Here is a 26,370-nt window from a genome sequence, read left to right as displayed (position 1 = left end):
CGGGACGCGGCAAGGGGCGGGTGCTGCGGTCTCGCTACCGCGCATGCCCAAAGCACGAGCGCCTGGCGGGAGCGGAGCGGCGAAAGAGGCGGCAGGTGAGTGCGGCCGCGGCGGGGGTGACCGTGCCGGTGGAACGAGGTGGGGCGGGATTTGGCGGCGCGGCGCGGAGCGGAGGCGTTCGTCTCCGGTTCCCCCCCGCCGAGCTGGCGAAGCTGGCGGGAGGCGTGTGACCCTGCGGGCAGGTGCGCTGAAGGCTGGCGGTCTGGAGCCGTGTCTCCCTCCGGCGCAGCGCCCGTGCCCGGTCCGGCGGTCCCTCCGGGAGCGGCGCAGCCCCCGTTAGTCGGGGGGACGTTGAAAAGCAGAGCTGGTGGCGTGGCGAGTGGGGCGCCGCTTCGGCGGGAGCTCGGGGCGAGGCGCGGCGGGTTCTGTGTCCTGTGGGCGCGGCTTTCGCGCCGCGGCTGTCTGTGTGCTAGACGCCCTGAGTCCTAAGAAGATGTATCTTTTGGGATTCGTTCTACAAGTCAAAGAGAGGAGCCAAATATGTGCTGAATGTTATAGTTAGAACTGATATTCTGTGAAGAAGTGAAGTGGTCTGAAAAAAAGACACATTTCTTAAAAGCTAGTGCAGCATTGTGTATCTTCACATGAATCGACTCAAACGTCCCCCCCGTAAATAAAACCCAACTCCCCCCAGAAACAACATAGAAGAAACGAGCTAGCAGAGCTCCTGTGACAAAAGGAGGTCAGTATTTTTCCCTCAGTTTTTTCCTTATCTGAAGAAATCAAAGAGAATTTTAGATCGTATTTTTTCCGTCTAAATCAAGTGTTGGCGTAGACTTTTGTGTTCAGATAATCAACATTGTCTGTAAAGAATTGTTTAACAAAAACAAGCAGAAACCAAAACCAGGTTCAGACCTGTAAGAAGCATAGAATAATTTCGTTTGTAAGAGACCATCTAGGGGGGTCATCTTGTTGAATTGCCTTCACAATGAGATCAGGTCACTGAATGCCTTGTCTACTGAAATTCTGAATATCTCCAAGGTTGGGGATTCCATGGGCTCCCCGGGAAGCTGGCGCTTAACCATTTGTGTCACCAAACATGCTAAAAAAATACCTCACTAGTTAGCTTTGTTTTACCATGAGAAGCTTTTGTTCTCTTCATAGGTGTTGCAACCATCATTATTGTGGGTGATGAAGGAGCTCCTGGGGTGATTGGGATAGCACATTCATCCCAGCATGTTCTGATTGGAGAACCTTCAGGAAATTATAATGGGACTGCTCTTATTAGGTGAGTACATCACTCATTTATCCAAAACAGCTCTGTTTCCAAAGCTATGAGGCTCCACATTTGGCAAGAATTAATTGAATGCTGCATTTCATTATCACTTCTAAAATCATAAGTATTTTTAAAATTAGATGCTTGTTTTTTAAGAAGGGCAGAACATACTACGTAGGTGTCCTTTCAGTATTGCTGAGGAGCTTTAGATATGTCTTCCAATTATTTACAACATAGATTCATTAAAGGAAAGAGGATTCTAATCAAAGGAATAGGGGAAGGCAGTCAATTATATTTGAAGATGCTTTGTGCTTTTCAGGATTCAGTTCAGGATTGGTGCTTGAACTGAAATTCGGTACATTGTTACGATGATCAGCATAACCAAAGCAGCACTGGGTCTTAGTTGAAACAAGATGCAATTCTTTCACTGCATTCAGTCAGCTGAAAACAAGATGAAGAAATCACAATGTTACCATACCTTCTAACAGAATTGGAGAAAAAGTATTACAACACTTTCCCTTAGTGAAACAGCAAATAGAAGCAAGAAAACAGATTCTCATGCTGCCCTGAGAATCCCAACAGACAAAGGGATGCTTTGTGCAGCACCAGTTTAGAACATGTACTAGATCATGGTATAGACAATTTCTTGCCATGCTTCAGTTCACCGAGAATGTCATGAGTAGGATTAGCCTCTAGGTTTTTAGACAAGCAGCACACAGAACATTTCTCAAGTGATCTCATAGTACTATTCTCGTATCTTTCTGCCTTCAAAACCAAATTACCTCTGGGTGCTACCCGTAAGTCCCATTTCCCTTTTGTTTCGCATGTCTATTTCCTGAAAAGCAGAAAGACAGCTCAGTTTTCAGCTGCCAACTTTGGGCTGTATGCACAAAGAAACTATAAAGTGCTCTGGGTAAAAATACAGCTCAAGATGCCTCCCAACACGGGGAAGTAAATCAGAACTGCAGACACGTTATTGCTCTGAAGAGGTTATGGTAAAGATCTTAATAGTGACTTAATAGATTAAAATTCAAGCGTCACAGTGCTGGTAACATTTCTTCCGTGCACAACAATATCTATGCTTTATATCTCTGGATTTGGTATCAAATATTAAAGGTAGAAGATTAAATCTGCGTTTGCATTCTGCAGCCTGACACGTGGCCCAGGGATTTTTGGTGAAATCATAATATATTGGAATATGACACCCCGTCATCACACAGAATTTATTGAGACGTCGGGGACCTTGACAATGCGAGACAGGCAGTGTGCACCAGTGGTTCTAATACAGGTACAAGAGATTTTACACCAGTAGCTATTTCAGGTTCTTCCTTTTATCTAGCCAGCATCTTGATTAGAAATTAGTTATACCTCTCTACCTGGAAATGGTTAATTGGTTCTTCTCCCTAGGCTGTCGATGATAACCGTCCTGAGGAGAAGCATTACTACACATTTGAATTAACTGGGATCAGTGGTGGAGGACTCATAAATGAATCTAGCAGCACAGCAAATATTACCATGGCTGCCAGTGATTTTCCATACGGAGAGTTTACATTTTCACGAGAAATATTGCTGACAACAGAAGAAGAAAAATGGGTATATGGTTAAAATTCCTTCTTATGTAAAATATCGATAGATATCAATATTGTCGGTAGATTTATACTTAACTTTAGGAAAAAAAAAAAAGGCAGAGATTTATTCTGCATTTATCATAGCATAGTCCATCTGAGGCTTTTGGTGTTTTTAATACTCTGAGAAAGATGCCTGTCTGTTAAATTATGTGTATTCTGCACTTACTGCAGCAAATTGTTACCTGGCAGAAGCGTTGAGAAGGTGCCTATAGAACAGTCTCAGGATGGTAACAGAAAAGCAAAGCCATTTTTTAAAGCAAATGTCCTCTCTCCCTCAGGTTAACATCACTGTTTTGCGTTCAAGGGGATCCTATGGCAAAGTGCGTCTTTGCTTCCAGAGAATAAATGGGACTGCAGAGGAGGGAGTTGATTTCACCCCCACAGTAAGGGAACTGTTATTTGAACCACATGAGGAGAGTAGAATGATTTCGGTTGAAATTCATGATGACGACTTTCCTGAAGGTCCTGAAGACTTTTCAGTGATGATTACCAAAGTGGAACTCCAAGGAAGGTAAAGATAAAATTAATTATAAGATAAAATTAATTAAAAGCAGGAGATCAAACTGTATTTGGAATCTGATCTACCTGCATAAAGGCACCGCTGGATTTCAGGTGTTTTACTGTAAAATTTCATATGGCAGCTATAATAGTAATACTAATACAAATTGGATGTATGGCAATCCAAATTCTTTCAACATTAATTTTAAGATTTTGCTGATTAAGATTTATTAAAGCTGAAAGTCCATCCATTACATAGAAGTTGTCAAATCCCATGAAACTCAAAGAAGAAGATAAAATGTGAAAGAAAAAGCGAAAGATCCACATTTCTGTGAAAAAACTGCCAGTTTTGCAGATATAGTTTGAAAAAGTGTGACCAAAAATCTTCAGTGGTAACTGTCAGAAAATGAAAGTGTTTGTGGTAATTGAAAATTGTCATACTTGCATTACAATACTTTTGCAAGATTTGTTTTTAATGTAATATTCCTTTTTATGTTCTTGCAAGTGGATTTGATTTCACCGTAAAGGAAAATGATCTACAGATAGATCAACCCCCAGTAATAGGAAATATCTCCACAGTACGAGTCACTATAGCAAAAAGTGATAATGCAGAAGGCATCATAGAATTTGATCCACAGTATATCCTTCTACAGGGTAAGTTGACCAGAGGTTTTCACTATGGTTTAGAGGATAAGCCTGTGGCTCTCTCACAAATTTTGAAATAAAATAACTTTTTTTCCCAATTTTTCTTGAAGTGCAAGAGGATGCTGGATTAATCATGATTCCTGTTGTGAGAAAGCGTGGAACGTATGGCGATGTAACAGCCGATTTCCTTTCTCGAAGTATTTCTGCACTTCCGAACGTTGACTACATCATCCATAATGATTCTGTCATTTTTTATCGTGGCCAGAACCAGACTTTTATCTATATCTCTATCACAGATGATGAAGAAAGGTAATTATTTTTTTCAGATATTTATTCACTAATCTACTTCTGAGAAACCGTTTTTTAGCACGTGCAGTATGCCTGTCAGCAGAGTTTGAATTGAAAAGCAAATTTCTGCAGCCCTGAAATATTTAAAGGGAGGGAAAAGAAGCTATTATTGGAGTTTCATAGTGCCTATTAAATTTTATGCAAACAACTACATTCTTTTTCCCTAGATTATCAGAAAGTTTGGGTGTTAATAGTACTGCTGTGAATAATAAAATATTTTGCTGATTGTTTTTTTTTTTTTTTTTTAATTTAGCACATGTGGAAAATAAAACAATATTTTTGTTTCAGATATCACCATTCTCTGCAAATGGGGGGAATCTTCTGCTGTATGCTTACGGAGATGACTTCTGTATATCTTTAAACAGATCCAGCTGGACGCATGGTTGAATGACAAATCATAATTTTAATTTTTTGTTCTTGTGTGTCTCAGAAGGTCTTTTTTTCTGTTATTTTTTTTCCATGCAGCGAATTTGCAGAGCAATTTGAAATCCAGCTGATGGGGGCCACTGGTGGAGCAGCCCTTGGGCTCCATCTACTGAGCCAGGTCACCATTGCCAAAAGCGACTCCCCCCAGGGCATCATCTGATTTCTCAGCCAAAGTCGAATTACTCTTCCCAGCCCCGATACACCGACAACAGTGTCGCTGGTGCTGGAAAGGACAGGAAAATTGTTTGGGGAGACACAGGTGGGCCCTGGTTCTCAAAAACGGAATGTTTTCCAGTGACAAGGCCAAAAATCTTCTTTTTTTGCCGTCAGGGGCTTCCTTGTGACTGATTTCTAATGGGATAGTTGCAGCTTTTCATTAAGTGTGAATTCTGTATAGTTGCAGAAGAACAGAAAATATTGTTACTTTTTTGATCTTCTCTTTGTCCTCCTGCATTTCTCCTTTTATTATGGTCTGGTGTACTTTATTTTGAACTATCTCCCAATCCCATTGAAAATATAGTTAATTTCATGCACCACCGCTAATTTAATTGAACTCAGTTGAATTACTTCCTGAAGCTGGTCAATTTATTTTTATTTTCAGTAAATTGTTTACTATGAGGCCTCTAGACTTTTTTTTAGTCTGTACGTATCACTGCCAAAGTGAAAGTGTAAATATGAACCAAGATAAGGCTTCCACAGTCTGGGCAAATGATTGGAAAATTGGCATTAAAGGCCATGAGCTACTGCTCTCCTCATGTGAAAATTGCCGTGGTCTTCTTTGACTTTTCCTAGAAGTCATTGAAGAAAACTGAAAAACAATTAAGTGTCAAAATAATAATTTTAAGATGCTGAATAGGACCCCTTCAAAAACAATCTAATTTGTGGGAAATTTTGAAAATATTCTAGCTTTTAATCAGCCTGAGGAAGTGTGAATCGTGATTTGAGGCATTAAAAACTTCTATTGCAGAAAATATTTGTCGTTTTCAGTCTTGATATCACACTTCCCAGGGAATGTTTCTGGTCAGGATGCTTATTTGGTGAGCTTTTCAAAACAACTTGTGAAAGGAAGAGAAAAGTAAACTGGCCTGTGCATTTCCTGTTACGTGCTACAGAAACCTCAGTTTATTTTCTTTTCTGTAACTAATATCTAGAATTTAATAAAATGGCATTGTGGCTAACTAGCACTTCAGAATTTCTATTTTTAATGTTTATTTTTCTCCAAAGGATTATATATTTCCCCACATGTAATCAATTATTAATATGTTGTGTTCTGTAAAAAGAGCACATAGTTAAATGTAGCTTGTTAGCAGATGCAAGAATTTTTATGTCGCTTGTGTTACTCTGTCACTTCCCCCGACCCGGGAGGCAGTTATAATATGTCACTACTGTAAATCTGAAAGTGGTATCTTCCACAGATTAATTGGGACATCTTGGGACCCAATTCAGAAGAGCTTTTATCTCCCCTGAATAGTGACATGGGTGACCCTGTGAACGGATCATTCTATTTTGGAGAAGGGGAAGGAGGGCTGAGAACTATTAATCTACAAATCCATCCTCGTGAAGAAGCTGAAGTTCAGGAGATCTTCATTATTAGGCTGAGCCTTATGAAAGGTGAAGCAGAACTAGATCCTAAGGCAAACAGCATTACACTAATAGTAAGTCACTATTGCTTTTCTTTCTCTTGAGATCTCTGTTATTGGTATTTATCCTGCAAAGCTTTGAAGGGTAATCATAATGACTGAATAGCTTGTCATTTGCCTCTTTTTTTTTTGCCTCCCCTACTACATGGGTTTGATGGTCGTGGTCAATGGGTCAGAGTCCAGTTGAGGCCTGTATCTAGTGCAGTCCCTCAAGGGTCAGTACTGGGGCCTGTATTATTCAATATATTCATCAATGACTTGGATGAGGGAACAGAGTGACTGTCAGCAAGTTTGCTGATGACACCAAGCTGAGAGGAGTGGCTGACACTGGAAGCTGTGCTGCCATTGGGAGACCTGGACAGGCTGGAGAGTTGGGCAGGGAGCAATTTAATGAAATAGAACAAGGGCAAGTGTAGAGTCTTGTGTCTGGGCAGGAACAACCCCAGGTTCCAGTATAAGTTGGGAAATGACCTATTAGAGAGCAGACTCTCTCAGACTCTCTTCTAAACACTGATGTACTCTTGAGTCTTCTTAAGAGGAGAAGACTCAAGAGGAAGAACTAATTGATACATTCCCTATAGCATCTAGCAATGAAAATCTCAATGTTTCAAACAAGAATACTATTCACTTTACATTTCTGATTGTTTAATTTTTTTTTATTCAATTACTTCCTTAAAGATACAGAAGTTTGGTGATCCCAACGGAATGGTACAGTTTGCTCCTGAATCGTTAACTGAGAAAAACTTCACAGAACCCTCTGCAGTGGAAGGGCCACAAAGTATTACACTGTTTGTCAGACGAATCCAGGGCACCATGGGAAACGTAACGGTATTCTCACTCTCTTCCTAATCAACATTATAATCTGAAATAATCCTCTATATCAATGCATGGAGGGAGATCTTATTCTGTGCCTTTCAATTGCGTATTTCTCAAGTTTTGAAATGTCGCCTTTTAGACTGAGTTTAGCAAGGGCTCAGCTCTAGTAGTTGTGGTTTGTAGAGTCAGATTCAGTCTCCCCTGGTCAGTGAAAAAAACAGAAAACCAGCACTGGAGTGCTTGTCTTGCTTTCTCTCTCCCTCTGCTCCTGTGCTTTTGATGGGAGAACAGGAGAGACCAGACTTTCATAGTGAGCTTTCTTTGGGATCCTCACAATTTACTCTTTTTCAGCCATATGTAAAGGTAAGAATCAGACATTTTAGAATCATCACTTACATTGTCTTTACCTAAAGTTGTTTACAAGTCAGCATTTTCACAAGTACTCATTTATTAAAAAAAAAAAAAAAAAATTTAATAAAAGCATCTAATGTGTTTAATGAGAACTCTTCACACCTTTCTGTTGTGAGGAATTCTGGAAACTGGAAAAACAGCAAGGATATCTTGGTGTAAAAATAGAAATAATGTCAAGCAATTGTTCAGAGATTCCGTATAGTTTTACGTAGGTGTCCAGAAGATATACAAAGGTAATCTTTGCATTCACAGTACTGCTGGAAGAACAACACACCACTTTGTAAGACAGTCTATGTGCTTCTTTCTATGCATACTTAAACAAATTTTTATTTTACCCATTTAAACCCAACCTATTCCGTATGCAATCTATACTGAACCATGAATGTGAAAGTTTCCGACTCTGTGGGTGATATTGCCTTCATTTTGTGAATTTTCTAAATAAATTTCAGGTTTACTGGGAAATACGTCGTGAATCTGACATCACAGGTGACTTTCTTAGGACAGAGGGATCTGTTGTCATTGCTGACCAGGAGAGCACAGCTGAGATAATCATCTACCTGTTACCTGACGATGTTCCAGCACTGGATGAGAACTATGTGGTGCAGCTGATTTCAGTAGAAGGTGGAGCAGATTTAGACCAAGAGAAAAGAATTTTGGAAATCAATGTGTTTGCAAATGATGACCCCTATGGAGTGTTCGCCCTGTACTCTGACCAGCAGTCAGTACTCGTAGAGAGGAACCTGGATCGGTATGTTCAGATCAATGTAACTCGGCATGCTGGGGCATTTGGAGAAGCAATTGTTGAGTACCATATCACATCTCATTGTGAAGAAGCACTAATTGAGCCTGAGAATGAGGTGGGATACCTCACAATAAAAGACGGTGCCAGCTTTGGAGTGCAAAGAGTGCCAATAAGCAACCAGGTCTGTATTATCCTTTTAAGTCATGTGGTATCTATTGTTTCCATTAGTGTTCATCACAATACAAAGGTGCTGGAATAAGATACTAAACTCTCAATACTGTCCACTGTCAAGAAGCAGAAAAGAGAGTTTTGGTATAATGAATTTCCTATTTATGGACTAGAAGTGGGTTCAAATATCACATTTTCAGGTAATAACTGCAAAATCACTCTATGCATGTGTTCAAATATCCAGTGTTTCCTTCCATCATTGCTTTGTGTTACTATCAGTTCAATATTTTGTTATTTTATGTATTCCAATATTCTTTCAATTTCTCTTTTGCATTGTAAATAGTGATGTGTTAGTGCTGACTCGTGAAGCAGCAGATAAATTTACCTGCATTTCCCAGTGTTCCCTGGTTGTTTACTATTATTATTATTACAGTCTTCCATCCACGCTTACATCCTTTTACATTTGTCTTGCATCTTATTAACCCTAAGAGTTAAAATCAAGCTGAGACCCACTATGTTAGTTACAATTCATTAAAATGGCAATACATGCTCTATAAACTCATCTTTCAATTAACTGCTGGTAAATTACAATCACAATATTGCTGTTTTAACTGTGTTTCTTTATAGAAAGATAATCAACAAAACGCTTGACTTGAAAACACTGCTTTTTCATGCAAACAACAAAATCTGCTGATTTTTCTGCCACTTAACTCTTTGAACTGGTGGTTATCGTGTTTTCAGTGGAATTACATTGCCACCATTTTAATTGCATTCTTCCTCTCAAAGGCGTTTATTGTACTGGGCTTGAATTTTACCCTGGAACTGACTAACGTAAGCCTGACTGGGACAAGTGCCAAGGATGTGCCTAAAATATTAGGAAAGGCGAAGTCAGCCATTCTGCTTGTTCCTGAGGAAGCTGCCAATTCACAGGTCAGTAGACTGACTGCAGTGTAATTTTCTACTGCAGAAGGAAGGTACGCTTCATTACAAAAGGCAGCCGCTATAAGAATTCAGTTTGCTCCTTAAAGTTTTCATCATTGCAACCAATTTAATGACCGACAAGACTGTTCCAGTTACTACTTGTACTGTATATTGTCTTTTCTCTGATACAAATTCATATAGAGATGTGTAAATGCAGTTTGAAAAGGTCTCTTCATCTATAAAATGTAAATAGCATAAATATGATGATTTACTTATACTTTTGTTTACATGAAGTGGAAGTTCTGAGACTTAGAGGAAAATAGCTAGTTCTGGACGATGTTATTCCTTTAAGTACAGCAGCCCCAAAGTAGATAAGAGCATGCATGCAGTATCTGTGCAAAAAGAAGTGGAGGTCATGCTGGGTTTTAATGCAGTTGACAGTACCTTTGACTAATCACTGAGTGGGGAATTTTCCATTTGTCTGCTTTGTATGAGACAGAAAAAATATAATATACCTGTTCCAATATGGTCTATGTGCTACAGTTCCCTTTTTATGTGGCAAGCAAAGACAACAGCATGCTGAGTTTTTGTCTCTTAAATTTTATTGAAGTTTTTATGTAATGATTTTAATTCTCTTGACACACTGTTTTGTCTTTCAGTTTGTAATTGAACTTAATTCCAATGGTCTTTCTGTAAACATTGTTTACGACCATACATCCACTTATAATTTTAGAATGCGTGAATTATCTTTTCATTCCCATTTTTTGGTCAAAGAAAGAAAAGTACATCATACTATCAAGAATGTTTTTGTGAACAATGTAATGTGACAACAACTTACTTTCACTGGATAGACAAATAATACTTTATTTTAGACCTGTGTGTATCTGTATGGTACCACAGCCATTGCATGTGAGCATTAAGGGCAGGTTGGTTTGTTTTCCTTTTGAAAGACAGACACAAAATGCTATATTCAGTGTTTTCAGTACCAAAATGTCATTCATACTGGTTCCTTTTTTTCCCTGATATCTAATTCTCAGAAGTCTTAAGATTTAGAAATGTTGAAGAGTTGTGAAGAAAGCATTTATATATATATATACACAAACATGTATAGACATGTACATACATGTATTTATATGCACGTGTAACTACTGTTAAGATGCCTACCTTACAAAATATAGTACTCTTTCATATCTGTTATTGTCCACTTTTATTCCATTTTCTATAACAAAAGCCACTGTGTTTCCACAGGTTGGCTTTGAATCTGTGATTTTACGACTTACAGACATTATAGCAGGGACAGGCCAGGCTGTCATCACCAGAAAAGGAGCTTATGGCTCTGTCGTCTTGAGCTGGATCTCAGAATACCCAGCAGACCTGATCACCGACTTTGCCTAGTCAGGCAATATTACTCCTCTGTTTGGTGAGTAACAGTCTGAGGAAACAGCTACGAAAGTTGCATAAGTGATGATACCACCTTTTAGTTATATATACCTCTGTATGCTTTCTCTATTAATAAGGAGTCATTAGATTGAAATGGTATGGTCTAATTTTTAGCTATAAGGGATGTGTTCATTTTATAAGCAAAAAAACCCTTCAACTTCATAGATACATGTCTGGGAGGCAGGCACGATGCTGTGGCCATGAAGGACAGCTTCATATAGGAAAGACCCTTATCCAGTTTTCTTCTTCTTAAATGGAGTGGAATTGTGATTAAAGTCTGTACTTTAGCGCATTCCCAGATAAAAAGAGGATTCCTATTGGATTATTTTGACTCTTGCTCTCTCTCGCTCTCTCTTTCCTTCAGGTACTGTTGCATTTTCCTCTGGTGAGCAAAGTAAAGTGATTTCATTTCAGGCCACTCCAAGCCTAAATAAATGTGAGTCATTTGCCATCACTTTAAGAGCAGCGCACAGCAATGTGTCTGGTGAGGCTCGCCTGAGGTAAGGATCCTACTTGTATTTTTGAGTCACACCAATGCCATAAGAATTATGACCTGTGTACAGATACAAAACTTATACAAATCCCTGTTGTTATTATTATAGGCAGCTAGTAACTTGTAGTCCATTCTTTGATAAATTTGTATAGCTTGTCTCAGGTGAGAACAAAGTGATCTAGATCTGACCTGTTCAGAACTGAGGCTTTTTTCCAACTCCAGTCTGTTTCATAGGTGCCTAGAATAACGGAGACAGTCAAGAAAATGAAGATCAACAGTTTTAGCCGGGAAGCTGAAGACTGAAAGCAACTCTTAACAGTTTTCATTCGTGTCCCTAAAAATCCATATTTAGAAGGTCTTACATAACAAATTATTTATAATAAGAAAAATAAAACAAGAAATGTTCTGAAAATACCTAATTTATATAAAACCTCCTTTTAATTTTTTAAAAAAACCAAAACCATTACATTTAATGTAGTTTTCCATCTCAGATAAGTTATCTATTCTTCAAGCTATTTTATTTTCATTCATCCTTAGCCATTGATAGCTAGAAGTGGTATAAAAAGAATGGACATGGAGTAACACCACGTATGGAGAAAGGTTTTGGCTTCGCCATGTTACAATTACAGTGGCAAATCTGAAGGAAGTCAGGAGTGAAATGGATGGATAAATCCTGAGATTGAGCCCTTCTCCTGGGCTTGTCTGTCCTGTGGGCTGGTGTCCTCAGAGCCCCTATTTACCCTGTGAATCAAATACATTAAGTATGTGAGAATGACCTTTCCTAGAAAACTGAAGATGACATCCCATGGAGGGTAAAGGTGACTTTGAGGAGCTTTGGGCTCCCTTAGTGGTGGAAATGGTCTAGTTTTTTGACCAAAATCACTGTAATTTTAGTGCCATTTGATAGCCTCTAGCACTGAATAATAGATCAGTTCTGTAGACAGGTATAAGACACAAGATTTAACGAAGAGTTTTGCCTCTATGCTTATTTTCTAATAAGAAAGGGATCTATTTAATATGAATGAAGTAGAGCTTAAGTTTATATTGATCATAGGGCTCAGATCTGGAAAAAAAATTCCTGTGAGGGGGCAGTTAGTATTTCAAAGCCCCACTGTAAGTTTTAAAATAACTTCCTCTCATTCTCTAGCTTCCTGGCTCTAACTGTAGATCTGTTAGGATCTGTCTATCCCTCAGTTTTCCTTTGAAACGGGAAGTTTGTTCTATAGATACAACTGGTATTACTCGGGGTGGCTGTATTGTAATATATCTTCTTTCATTGTGTCCACAACAGAAAAACATCATACTTTCCTTTGCTTCTCCATTTTCTCAGGAAGACTTTATTTTATTTAAACTTTACTCTGTATCCTGTGCTGATTTGGGTGCATTGCATCTGAGGAGGGCTGTTCGATCCTATTATTACAAAATCATTTTTCAGGCAATCATGTTACATCTTGCTTTGGTATGGTTGCTATTTCTTCCCTCTGCTATTAGACATTTGTTTAATCCGCTTTCTTAGAGCCATCATTGATTGTTCACTGGCAATTATTCTGCTTTAATGTTTTACTTTTCTTCATGCGTCGTATTTCCTCTGTCAACTTTGGTGTCCTTTCTGTTTCAGATCGGGTTTTACAACAGCTGAAATTGAGCCAATGGGGATCTTCCAGTTTGCTCTTAACTCAAGGTCTGTTTCAGTTGAAGAAGGTGTTCGGACAGTCACACTACATGTCCAAAGATTGTTTGGTTTTCAAAGTAATCTCACTAAATTGACATATCAGACCATTCCAGGAAGTGCCAAACCACTAGAGGACTTTGTACCCATCTACAATGGAGAGCTTATGTTTTTACATTTTCAGACAAATGCTGTGATAGAAATATCAATAATTGATGACTCTGTCTCTGAAATTGAGGAATTTTTTTTTGTAAATTTGACTTGTGTGGAAATTTTGGATGTTCAACCTGTGAATCTTGCCTGGAGTCCACGTCTGAATCCAGCTTTCAGTGTTGCAACAGTTAATATCCTCGCTAATGATATTCTTCATGGAATACAAAGTTTGGGGCCAGAGTTTATTTATGTTGAAGAAGATGTGAACAACAGTACCCCCAACACAGCGATACTTCGTATCAGAAGGACCAAGGGTTTTACTGGTGATGTTGAAGTAACCATTAAAACCTTTGGGGGAGTGAGTGCACAAAGTGGAGCAGATTCATATCCTTTTGGAAGCGTTTATGGAAGATCCAACTTCACTTGGGCAATGGAAGGGGAAGATTTTGAGGAACAGTCAGTCTCTTTGACTTTGCTGGATGGACAAAGAGAAAGCAGGGTGTCCATAAAGATTTTTGACGATGATGAGCCTGAAGGACAGGAATTGTTTTATGTTTTCCTCTCAAATCCTGAATATGGAGCTCAGATTGTAGAAGGAAAGGATGAATATGGATTTGCTGCTTTTGCAACAGTAATTATTGCAGGTAATATTATTTCCCCGGGAAAATTAATAACAGTAAATAACTATGTTTTCATAGCAATTTTCATGTAAAGATTGGCAATCTATTTGACGATAAGCAGGGTATTCTTTTGTGAAATCTTGAGTTTTCCAGAGCAGAAGAAGCATCTAATGTACAAAGCTACTACGCGTCCCTTAGCAACGTAGCTCAAAATACATTTAGAGATTATGCTTATCTCTGTTCTTGCCCTGTTTTACTCGTTAAGGGAAAAGACTAATCTTGAGTAGTTTTTATGTAGATCCAGTAGCATTGCAGGCATTTTAGATTTTTACTTTTGCCATTTTGTCACTTTTACGTACAATGGGGTTTGTGCAAAGTATCAGTCTCTATATTGACATTCAGCGTGCACTGGTAAGTAAAGCCATTGCTACCTGTAAAGGAGAAATCCTTTAGTAACAAGATTTAATGGGACACTGTGAAGACATTAGCTTCCCCTCATTAAACCTGGATTTTTTTTCCATACACTGCTGTTTTGCCAAAGATGTTTACATTCCCATGAGAACAGTGAAGTATTGTGCAGCTCCATACTTGCACACACTGAATTAAAGATGCAGAAGAAAAGCTGATGTGACAATTTGGAAAAATTAATGGGTTCAACAAGAGTATGAGTGGGACGAATAAGAAAGCTGTCCTTGGAAGCCCATCTTCATCCCGTACCCTACTATATCTGCTTTCAAAAATACTTATTCTACTGGTTAAAATAAAATTTAGAAATGCCAACATTTAAAGTTCTGGATAACTATGTAGTGTAAATTAAACCCAGAAATATTATAATAAATTTTCTCAAGGTGTCCCCAGATGATACTTTGTAGCATTGTTTTGATACCTATTTTAAACTTTTTTTAGTGGTTATTCACATGAAGGTTATAATTTAGTCTCAGCTTAACTTTCTTGCTTACTTTCATGGACTGTTTCCTATATAGGAAGTGATCTCCAGAATGGCATTTTGGGATTTGTTCCAGAAGTACAAAGCGGTCTCGTACTTGATGAAGACTCGGAGAACAGAGAGGTGCTGCTGATTGTCACAAGGCAACCAAACAGGTGCAGGCAACAGCCGATTCGAATGTGCTTCCCACATGTTGTAACATGCTGTGTTGTTAACCACAGGAGCTGCTGTTAGTGGAAGAGTTTATCAAAGAGTTTTAAAATAAATCTGCCTTTCAGCTGCTTTAGTAACTTCTCAGAAGTAGATGAACTGGCTTTAAGTTGTGAATGTGATTAGGTCTGTCACTCTACTGTGATAAAGCAGACACAGGAAAAACAAGTATTTTCCAACTTACACTATAAGGCTACAAGTGTGAAAGATTTGCTTGAGTTAAAATATTTGCCCTGCTCGAGGTGTAATTCAAGTTCTCAACTCCCCGTGTAGTACAATGTAGGTATGAATACTAAAATGAGCAATTAAGAAGGCACCTGAGTGTCAGCAGTATGATAATGTTTTCAGTCACACAGACACTATATTTTACTAATTAGCACATATATATATATATATATATATGTATATGTTGCACATTTATGTGTACTTTTAATCAAATATGCTCAAGTACTTCACGTTCCTTAAACTTAGAGGAAAGACAAATCCTACCTGGTTTTCCAGGCAAATGATTACTGTAGTATTAAGGAAGGTACACGGGCAACTCCCTTCCAAGAACCAGTGTCTCTTATGCAGCTAATGTCATGTTTTCTGAAATAAAAATTGAGAATAATCTAGCTCCGTGTAATTGCTTTATTTTCTTCCTGTGTGATGTTTTTGTGATCTAAACACATGTCAGGTGAAGGAATTTAAATTAAAAAAGAGAAGTTTTCATCCTACAGCAGTTTGTTCCCTGGTGATAAGCTTTGAATCATAACAGAAAACGTGTGTTACCTCCGTGGTTTATGTTTCCTAAAACAATAGTGATCTCCTTCAGTACATATATACTCTCGATTTGCTTATAGGGCTTTTGAAGACGTGAAGATCTTTTGGCGTGTGACCTTTAATAAAACAGGTGTTGTCCTTCTGAAGGATGGCGTGAACTTGGAGAATGAACTTGTATCCGTGGTGGGATCCACTACCTGCATGGCAGGTCAAACGTTGTGCAACATCTCCATTGAACTAAAGCCTGGTAACGTAAGTAATTATTACTCATTTGTGTATAGCCCTGTGGTGTTGAATTGCAGCTTATCAAGACTGAAAAAACCCTCTGATCTGGAGGAAGTGATGTGTGGGACACAGTCTGGAGATGGTAACTTGACATCTGCTCAGCTCCTCTGCAAATACATGTTTATTTACAGGCTTGTGCTGCGTCCATGGTGACTGCTAAAAACTTGGGAAGATGAGTATTTAATTTGAAGAGTAAAATGCAGATCTTTTATAGAACCATAAGAAAAAAGAATGGAGTTATCCCAGTGAGATGTGTGTTCATTTGCTGCATTCTTATCCTCCACACAGTAAATTTTTAATCAGCTAAAGGACTTCTTAGGGTGTTTTATAGAAAGCATATCCTGCAACTAATAACACCTCATTCTACAAAAAAAGAAACAAAACGCTTTTATTGCAACAATTTTTACTGGAAACAAAAGGAAAAAATCATTTTGTTTGAACACCTGGTGCTTAGAACAGTCCCTTAAGAAAGGAAAGATTAATGTTTGTCATTCTTTCAGAGTGAAGAGTTTGAAATTTTCCGATAAACTATCTGAACCGTCAGGCTAGTGGCAAAGCTGAGGTCTGGGGAATGGAAAAAAAGACAATATGAGAAGGTTTCTACAGTTTTTCTGACTACACTTCAGAAAACAACGCAAGATGTAGGATGTGGGAAACAATTATTTCCCACTAGGGAACTGTGTGCATTCCCTTAGCTCAGAGGACTATTTTCCTTCTGCATCTTCAGATGTAATTTTTAAATTACAGAGCCAAGGAATAAAATATATGCATGAGTGGATCACAGGTGGCCTCGCTGAGCAAACTGGGATTTTGAACCTGTTTATTCCAGAGGAGTGTTATCATTATTTAATGACAGCGGACTGGCAGCGTTAGAAACATGCATTTATACCACATGAAGCACAAGCGTGTGCCACTCAAACAGGTGCTAATGGAAGGTTAGTTCCCTGTGGCGCTACAGTGAATTTGTGCCTGTCATCCATTAGTCAAGATCATTCCATGTAAATAATTACTTGATGACTACTCGATTAAAAATATATGCTGTTTAGCCCCCCCAAATATTCTTTAATTCTTCTTCCAGTTCTTCTTCCATAAAATAGCTTATAAATTAGCAACCAATACATTATGAAATGATGAAGTAATAAATGCATTCAATAAATATTTTACGTTTTTATGGCGTACGGTGTGACATCTAGCTTTTAGAAAGTTTTTGCTTGGTCAGTTGCACTGACTTCATTTGCTAAGAGCTGGATCCTGCTTTCCTAGAATTACAGTAGAATTTCCAAAAATCCAGACCCAGAACACAAATCTATACTTGAAATCGTCTTCAATTACCAACTTTTTTTTATAATGCTGTTGTCTTGTAAAGAACTATGGAGGTTTTTTTTGCTGGTTTGCTGCTTCCTCAGTGCATCTAATAGGTTCAGATGCCATATTTCCAATTATTTATGGAATCTCAGGAATCGGATATCTATTTCTAAACATGTTATATCTGTAGTGTAGATAGAAAATCAAAGGTAGGGCAACACGTCATAGTGTAATTTAATATTGCTACCTTATTTTCAATAAACAGGCATTCAGTTTGTAGAAATTCCTAGACTAATTCTTTGGCATGTGAACGCTGAAATTCAATAGCCTGTATTTCCAGACTATTCAAAACTGTGGTTAGCAGAGTTCAATCTTAAAATACAGTCAATATTAACTGAAGATTCAAAACTGCATACTCACTCTTCTCTGGAATTTTTTACACAGGTAAGAAGGTGGGTACATGCCTTTTCATAAGGCAAAAATTAAGTGAAAGAGCAAATTCCTTACAAAATGTACAGCTGTGTAACTCCATAATCTGGAAAATTGAGCTCTTAAAGCATTTACCATCTTGTCTTATGGCAAATTTACAGTAACAATACGTGTAGTATACAAATAGCTGTTTTATTGCGGTAGAGTCCCAAGCAAAAATTCACAATGTCATTATTGCACGTGGCATTGCTGCAACATTATTATTTTTAGGATATATTAATACTTCCTTGCACTTACTGCACATTTCAAGAGGCATGCTTATGGTGTCAGTATCCATTGTGCATACAAAATAACGCAAACTTTTTAAAAACAAATAATTAATGGGTCTTATAATGACATGAAAATCATCCCTCCTTTACAGGTACCTGAATTTGAGACGTATTTTTTTGTTATGCTTTATGCTGTAAGCACAGGAGCTGCATTGAACAGCAGTGCCAGATTTGCTTTTATAACCGTCCTTGAAAGCGACGCTCCTCGTGGTTTAGTGTATTTTGCTGTGGGATCTCGTTTTGCTGTGGCTCACAAGAAGACAACTTTCATCAGCCTGCAAGTGCATAGAGATTCTAGTACATCGGTAACCACAGTGGTCAGCTCCAGCATGAAGGTAAAGCTTCTATTGCTGTTTTTATAATTTAACTTATTTTTTTGCTAGTAAATCGTTCATTCTGTAAAGTGAATCTGGCTGTAATTAGCATTTTTTTCAGGAAGCAGTCAAGCATTTGCTGGGCCCATATATTATAATTTTGTTTGTTTTCCACTAGTAAAAAGGCCTTGTTCACTCTTGTATTATCAAGAGTGATTTGTTTCCTAGTACCTTTCAGTTACCTCAAAGACAACGGGCAGGCAGGCATTAAATACATTTCTTCCTTTGTCCTTAAGTTCTTGAAATACTCAAATTTTTGAGGCTTTTTCCTCTCAAATTAAGTTTTTATTATGTGTATGCCTGTCAAGATTCAGATGCCAACACACTTGCTGGTTTAGGTGAAAAATGTATTAATACATAGAGCACACTTAGGAAAAGAGAAGGAGCGCTTTCATCAGATTTTATTCCATTTTCTTGAAGTTCTAAACTAAAATTATCTGATTAAAAAATCTCACGTGCTTAAGTCTATTTTACCATCCCCTTTCATTTTTTTGGTAATGTTTACAGCTGTAGCATCAGCCACTTCTAACTTTGGACCCTTTTATCTCTAAATGACTACCTCATTATTAACTGACAGATTATGAAGATTCTCCTTTAGCAGAAGTAACACAACTGCAAAAACATGATTCCTTCCTTGATTTCAACGTCAAGGAACAGGCTGCAAGAGGGGTGTAATTCCATCAACCTTTACAATAAAATGCTTTGCATTCTATTGCTGTATTGGATGCATATTTATTTCAACTGCATGGGATTACGTGATATTTCCATCCATTTCTTATAGCTGACCAGTGCAATTTTTGTTCAATTGCGTGATAACAAATTTTCACATTCTTTCCAGCCAAAAGTTCCTTATAATTTAGATGTTAAATGGAGAAGAAATTGCTACTGTCCAGTGTATATTTAGGCTGAAATATAGGGAGCATTTCTTTACCTGTTTATAATTTTTATATAGCAACCGGATATTTTTAGGTTATGAGTGTGCATGAGCACACACCAAATTATTGGTGCTCTTGGTACCTGTAAAAATAAGAAGCCGTGGCAGACAGGAAACAGATGTTTATCTCATTTCTACAAAGGTTTCTTAAACAATGCTCTTGCCACTGGTGCTTTTATTACCACTTATTGCTCCATTTCCTAGTTCTCGATTGGAAGGGGTAAACAAAAGGAAACTTCTTACTGAAATTTGCACAGTTGATGTGATTTTGTTCTAGAGCAATTTTGAAAGAGATACACACTGCATCGATTTACTAAGTTCTCTCAACTCAAAAAAACCTCTGATTTATTCCATAAGTAAACTCTACTAATTAAAGCCAAATGTTTTCAAAAGCGGTCTAGTATTTCACAAATAAACATCTTTGCTTAATAGTCAGTTTCCACTTAAGGAAAGTTTGTTATATTACGAGATATAATACCAGGGTTATGGCAACTGACAAAACCAGTAAGGACATGAAGAATCTGCAGACCTCATGGAAGGTGAAAAGAGTGCTACTTCACAGAAGAAATGAGGCCCTATAGCATTCCTAGGTATCTTTACTGGGACTAAAAATATCATGAACTGATATTAATTTGGGCACAGGTTTCCAGAGTGGTTTATTTTTTTCCTTTTGTTTAGTTTTTATGTATCTGTAATGCCTGTCTGTACCCTGAACCGAGGGAATTTCATGCTACAGACCTAAACTTACATTGTGCCCTCTGGAATTCACCTTACAGATGTGCTAACATTTCTGTAACATCTGTTCACCCAGAAAAAGCTTTGTGATTTTTGTTTTGCAAAAGAACGAGAGGGATCCTGTACACTATCGACAATATATATAATTCTTTCCCTGGGTAGTCAGTGATTACAGGTGACAGATTGCTACTTCAGGGAGATATTTCATTTAAGGTAATTGTTATATAATTCTTAACTGCATTTTGAAAGAGGGTTTCTTTTTTTACACACTTAAATTTTACCCATTTACAACAGGAGTTCTACAGCAGCTGTTTTTGAACGATTGTATCTATCATAATGTTACCCAAAACTCTTTTGATTTGTTTTAAGGAGCTACAGAAACCTGAACCTATTGGCCGGACCTTCATATCTCCAGCTGTGGCAGGACAAGATTTTGCCAGATCTGAGGGTTTATTGACTTTTGAACCTGGACAGAGAAATATGTTCCTGGATGTGACCCTGACTCCAAAGACAGGATCTTTAAACCCATTTCCAAAGTGTTTCCAGGTTGTACTTTCTAATCCCTCAGGCGGTGCCAGGGTAGATGACGTGTATGGCATTGCTAACGTCACCATTGTGTCAGATTTGGAATCCTTGCCGGTTTGGGGGCTCATTGATCAACTCCGTCAGCCTCTTGATGACACCATCTTACACAGAGTCCTCCAGAATCTGAATGTCAAAGTGGCTACAGAAACCACAGAAGAGCAGCTTACTGCTGTGATGCATATAATAGATAAGGTAAACCTTTCCTGCTCTTTCTTGAATGACCAATGACTTTAATAAGAGTAAAATGACACACAGGCCTGTGATAAGATCAAGGACAGCATCCACAGCAGGGACCCAGGGATCCAGGGACACAGACAAAGGTAAAAATAGAAGCTGTGAAGTCCCAGTCATGGAAGACGTTTGCCTGCTACAAGTTAGGATGGTGGCCGGCAATCAACAATCAAAGAGGTTGAAAAGAACAACCTGTACTGATTTTGTGTATGTACCTATAGCACGATGTTCTGTGCTGTGGCACATTTTCCCTTTGGTGCCACGCTTTCACAGAGCTTGTTACGATTTCTTGATTCTCAGGGCATATCTTTGTTGGTTTTAGCCTTGGCACAAGACAGTGAGGCTCAGGGTTCACAGAATCACAGATTCACAGGATGTCAGGGGTTGGAGGGCCCTGGAAAGCTCATCCAGTGCAATCCCCCCATGGAGCAGGAACACCCAGATGAGGTTACACAGGAAGGTGTCCAGGCGGGTTGGAATGTCTGCACAGAAGGAGACTCCACAAGCTCCCTGGGCAGCCTGGGCCAGGCTCTGCCACCCTCACCGGGAACAAGTTTCTTCTCAAATTTAAGCAGAACCTCCAAAACTCCTGTGTTCCAGTTTGTACCCATTCCTCCTTGTCCTACCATTGGTTGTCACCGAGAAGAGCCTGGCTCCATCCTCCTGACGCTCCCCCTTTCCATATTGATCCCCATGAATGAGTCACCCCTCAGTGTCCTCTTGTCCAGCTCCAGAGCCCCAGCTCCCTCAGCCTTTCCTCACACGGGAGATGCTCCACTCCCTTCAGCATCTTGGTGGCTGTGCTGGACTCCCTCCAGCAGTTCCCTGTCCTGCTGGAACTGAGGGGCCACAGCTGGACACAAGATTCCAGGTGTGGTCTCCCCAGGGCAGAGTAGAGGGGCAGGAGAACCTCTCTGACCTACTGACCACCCCCTTCTAACCCACCCCAGATACCATTGGCCTTCCTGGCCGCAATGGCCCAGTGCTGGCTCATGGTCATGCTGCTGTCCCCAGGACCCCCAGGTCCCTTTCCCCTACACTGCTCTCTGATAGGTTGTTCTTATCTTCACATTTGAATACAGTCAACACACCAGCAAGTCCTAGCAGGACCAGCTGGAGTCTTCTGCTGTTGTCTTAACCAGGCCTGCATATTCTTTTCCTTTTTTTTCCCTCTGCATTATCTTTGGCAATCGGGCTGGCAAGTACCTGAGCACTTCAGCATTGCCCTGAGTTCTGTGAAAACCCTGGGACTAGTTTTGTGGCTTCCTGGCTCTTCTGGACTTGTGGAGCAATGCAAAATGGATCTGGAAGGTGTTTAAATGTGGAGCTGGAAAATGTTTAAATAGCTAGACACAAAACAGTATAAAAATATTAATGAAGAATAATTCATTTGTGACAGTTGCCATTTTGACACAGAAATCATATCAAGAATCCTCAGGGCGCAACGATCTTTGACTTGTGAAGGAATGAAAAGTCCCACATGGTTTCTTTAATAAATCCATATTAGTAAGGATATCTTTGTGTAGTTTTGACATAGACTGCACCTGATGCCTTGGCCGCGGTGATCAAGAAATGAAAAATATGCTGAACTTTCAGAATGAACACTGGGATAAATGTTCGTTTTATGAGGAAATGTTACAAGCAGACTTGTGTGCATAAAATGTTCGATTTCTTCTCCTCCCTTTAGGTGACAGATGTTGGTGAGAAACAGTTACTCACTGATAAAAGTAGAAGCCTATTCTATGAGATACTCTGCACCCTGGCTAGCCCGAAGCGCGAGGACACACGAGGATATAGCCTGCTTGCTGCGGTGACCGAGAAATTTGCCTTTTCCCTGTTGACAGGGGTAATGTGTGGGTCACCGGGAGAAAGGTAAGTAACCTTGAATTCAAAATACGTTTTGAAAATACCGGAAAGCTAATACAGTAAAAATGTAAATGATATTTTTTAGAAAAGGGACTTGTTACCTGTATGAAAACGTGTTGCACTCTGTCGGAATCTTACAGAGCTCTAAGAGCTGGTGTCACAAATGCGGGGTAGCTCTGAGAGTAGAAGTCAGGAGATCTGGGATGTATTAAGTCACCATTAGCTTAAATATTGCTTAGAAAAGGATTAATTAATCTTGCTAAGAAAATAACGTAATTATATGATGGAGAGCTATGCTTTAAGATGTAGGTGACAGTAAGTAACCCAAAATTTCTACTGGCATTCTCTAATTTCTGTGTACATGCTTTTGCTCTCTTGAACATTATTTAGAATTGCTTGAAAGCAACTCATAGTTTTTACATGTAGTTTCAAATTCCTAGTTTTTTCTGCAAGTGCATCATAACCTATGGCCAGGCTAATGGGCAGGGAAAATAGATGACTGCAGAAACAAATGACAGTTTTATGACACAAACACTTTTCAACAGTGGGTTTCTCCCACTGTGAACCTATTAAAAAACTGGTAATTGAATCTAGAATAAAAAAATACCTTTTTTCTTTTTTCCCGTCCGGTGAAAATCAGCGTGCTTTAGATTTCCTTCTCAGTTTCTTTTGGAGATGTAACTTTCTGTGACATTGCATAAGTTATAGGGGTTAAGATGCCCATCTCAGCCAAAAGACAGTAAATGGCATAAATAACAGTGCTATCTGGAACAGTGTCCAGAACTTGAAAGTTCAAATTCATTATTGCAAGTTTTTTGTGTCATCTCTTGGGAATAAGAGCTAGATCATCCATTTTAATGCTTCTCCTTGTTATTGACTCTTCTCTACATCGAGTTATAAAGATGAATATTATGATAACCTGTTTTACCATGGGGTGGTTTTTCTTACAGATCACAGTGAGCAAAATCCAGAGGAGAAATGGAGAAGCCAAGATACATAATAATTCCGCCCCTCCTTTTTTCACAGAACCGGAAGCTGTCTTTTTATTAAATGTAATAAAGCCTAAAATGATGAAGGAATAAAATATTAATTACGCATACATTTTAGAGTAATTATGTGAAGAATAGTGAAAGTTTGGTTCCACTTACCAGCCCTGTTGCTTTTCCTCTTCAACAGAGGTAAAAATAGCCTTGACAGCTGCCCGTACATTGCAATAATGGCTCACAACTGGTTTCCTCAGCAAATCAACGGACACAGATTTGATGGAAAAGATGGAGATTTTATTCAAGTACCTGAACATTTGTTAAAGGTCTCTGTTGTGTTATCCCCTCTTCAAGAAGAGAGCTGTGAATCTGTACAGTTCACAGAATATAGCAGTCAGCAGTGGTTCCTTACTGGAGACAAAGAGCTTGCCTTGAAGAACAGGGTTTGAAGATAATGCAATTTATTTTTTCAATAAATTAATTTATATATTACTCGAACCATCTTAAATGTCTTTAAAATGATGTGAGCGTTTTAGTGTGTTTGTGATTAAAATGAGCACTGACTGTTGAATTTTAATATTAAGTTTGTGTTTATGTTGTGTGTATTGTTTCAGGTTTTTTCTATGAGTTTGAAGGGTCGGAGTTCATACCCTTTGAAAGATAACAATGTAGTTGTTTATCGGATTTATGCTACAGGAAGTCGGATTGTTCCACAAAAGTCTCTATGTCTCCTCTGGAACCAAGCTGCTGAAAGGTTGTTTTATTAATCTGTTTAGTTTTCCAGTTTCTACCATGTGTATTTGTATAAAATCCCATTAAGTCCAATCAGATCGTCTGCAAGTATGAAATTGATCTATTTCTTATCCATCTTTTTCCCTTAACTTTTCTGGCCTTTGTACCAGCACGTAAAACATTCTGTATAATAAAATGTGTAGTTATTCTAACTTAGAGATTTCTCAGACTTCTACTATTGATTTTTTTTCATTACAGTACTGTTTAGTTTATGTAATGATGTGTTGGGCAATGCTGAGAGGCCATAAATTCCAGAATTGCATCGCTTCCTTAATATTAGCGTCTTTTGCACTCTTCACAGTTGTTATCAGACAACATTTCGAGTCCATTCTTACAAAGAATTAAACCTGCGTCTCTGGCATTGCTTCAAGTCACTGAAACAGAATATTCCTTATTTGCTAATATCCAGAATTTTGGCATAACTTTTGACGATGATCTCTGTAGGGCTCTTACTTTTTGACAGAAAAGCCATCTCCTGGTAGTTTTTAATATTGCTGCTGCTAGCTTGACTTGATGTATCCTGGTTTCCATTCTTATTGCTACTCACACCATTGCAAACGATGTGCTAAAGTTTTCTGTGTATTCCCTTCAACGCCCTATTATTTGATTTGCCTATTTCTTTCCTGTTCACACAGTATAAATGAAATTAGAGAGAGTTACGTTCTATATCCTGCGGACAACTAGTTAGTTTAGATATGATTTCATTAGATGGTCTGGATTATATCAGTCTGTCACTGATATAAACTATTCAGGAAGGAGATGCAGCAGAATTTACCTGCATACTCTCCTTTTATCTAGACATTGTATCACAGAACAAGGTGGTTTCCACTAGAAATGGCTTAGGATGTCACCTGTAGTATCCTTTTCCAAAATTTTCAGCAATACTGAAGGAGAACATGTATTTTAGTTTCAAAACAGCAAACAGCAAGTGTTCTTCAGAATGGGCTAAAGCACTGTGCAAGTTTAAGCAACACACTATTTAAAAATTCAGATGGGACTGTGAATCTTGTGTAAGTTTTAAAACATGGCCACAAAAAAAATTTCTAGCAGAAAAACAAAGTTCATGACTATATACTTATATTTTTTTAATAATATAATTTTTTAAAAGCTGTTTTAATTTCATGTAAATATGCTATTCTAAAAACTGCACAGGAAAGATGTGCAATAGATGAAGATAAACTTATGCAGTAGTTTAGAAAACCCCGTGTTTTCAGAGATACAACAATTTTCAAGCCTGTTTACCGTGTGAATTAGACAAGTCGATTTCCAACTTTGTGAACATTTTGTTTTGCAGCTGGCTGTCCGATAGCGGGTTCTGCAAAGTGGTTGATGACACATCAGACTATGTGGAATGCTTCTCTTCTCATACGTCCATTTATGCAGTTTATGCCCAAACAGATAACTTGTCTTCATACAACGAGGCTTTTTTTTCTTCTGGATTCATCTGCATTTCAGGTCAGTTATGTAAAACAGTTTTCCCATTAATAACAACTGACGAGCAGTAAGACTGATTTTTAACCATTTTAGTAACTGATAACAATCTCTTTATATAGATGGGTATTGGAGGAACGTCAACTAACTTCATGATATTTTAGTTGCCATCTGATCCAATATTTGTACAGTGACAAATTTTGCCACTGAAAAGAAACAAAAGTCCAGCAAAGAAATGTGGTTTTTTTTGTGAACCTTTACTTAACCATATAAGAGAGA

General features: G+C 38.5%; 1 protein-coding gene across 1 annotated transcript; it reads left to right on the top strand.

Annotated features, from left to right (window-relative positions):
- Window positions 1–1,099: 1,099 nt before the first annotated feature.
- On the top strand, window positions 1,100–26,165 carry LOC308046278 (adhesion G-protein coupled receptor V1-like; the record flags this gene model as incomplete). Its single annotated transcript, XM_080354006.1, is given in 25 exon segments — window positions 1,100–1,121; window positions 1,165–1,288; window positions 2,426–2,564; window positions 2,684–2,869; window positions 3,183–3,415; window positions 3,908–4,056; window positions 4,158–4,356; window positions 4,861–4,978; window positions 4,982–5,080; window positions 6,237–6,476; window positions 7,140–7,289; window positions 8,138–8,611; window positions 9,385–9,528; window positions 10,768–10,911; window positions 10,915–10,939; window positions 11,324–11,459; window positions 13,071–13,918; window positions 14,878–14,995; window positions 15,893–16,064; window positions 18,253–18,495; window positions 20,573–20,980; window positions 22,707–22,891; window positions 24,062–24,311; window positions 24,483–24,622; window positions 25,955–26,165. Coding segments are annotated over 25 exon segments (5,157 nt in total).
- Between the last annotated feature and the right edge of the window lie 205 nt (window positions 26,166–26,370).

Source organism: Nesoenas mayeri, assembly GCF_963082525.1.
Source record: "Nesoenas mayeri genome assembly, chromosome: 15".
NCBI classification, from domain to species: domain Eukaryota; kingdom Metazoa; phylum Chordata; class Aves; order Columbiformes; family Columbidae; genus Nesoenas; species Nesoenas mayeri.
The sequence above is the reverse complement of the archived record's forward strand: the minus strand, read 5'-3'. Positions and strand labels throughout refer to the sequence as shown.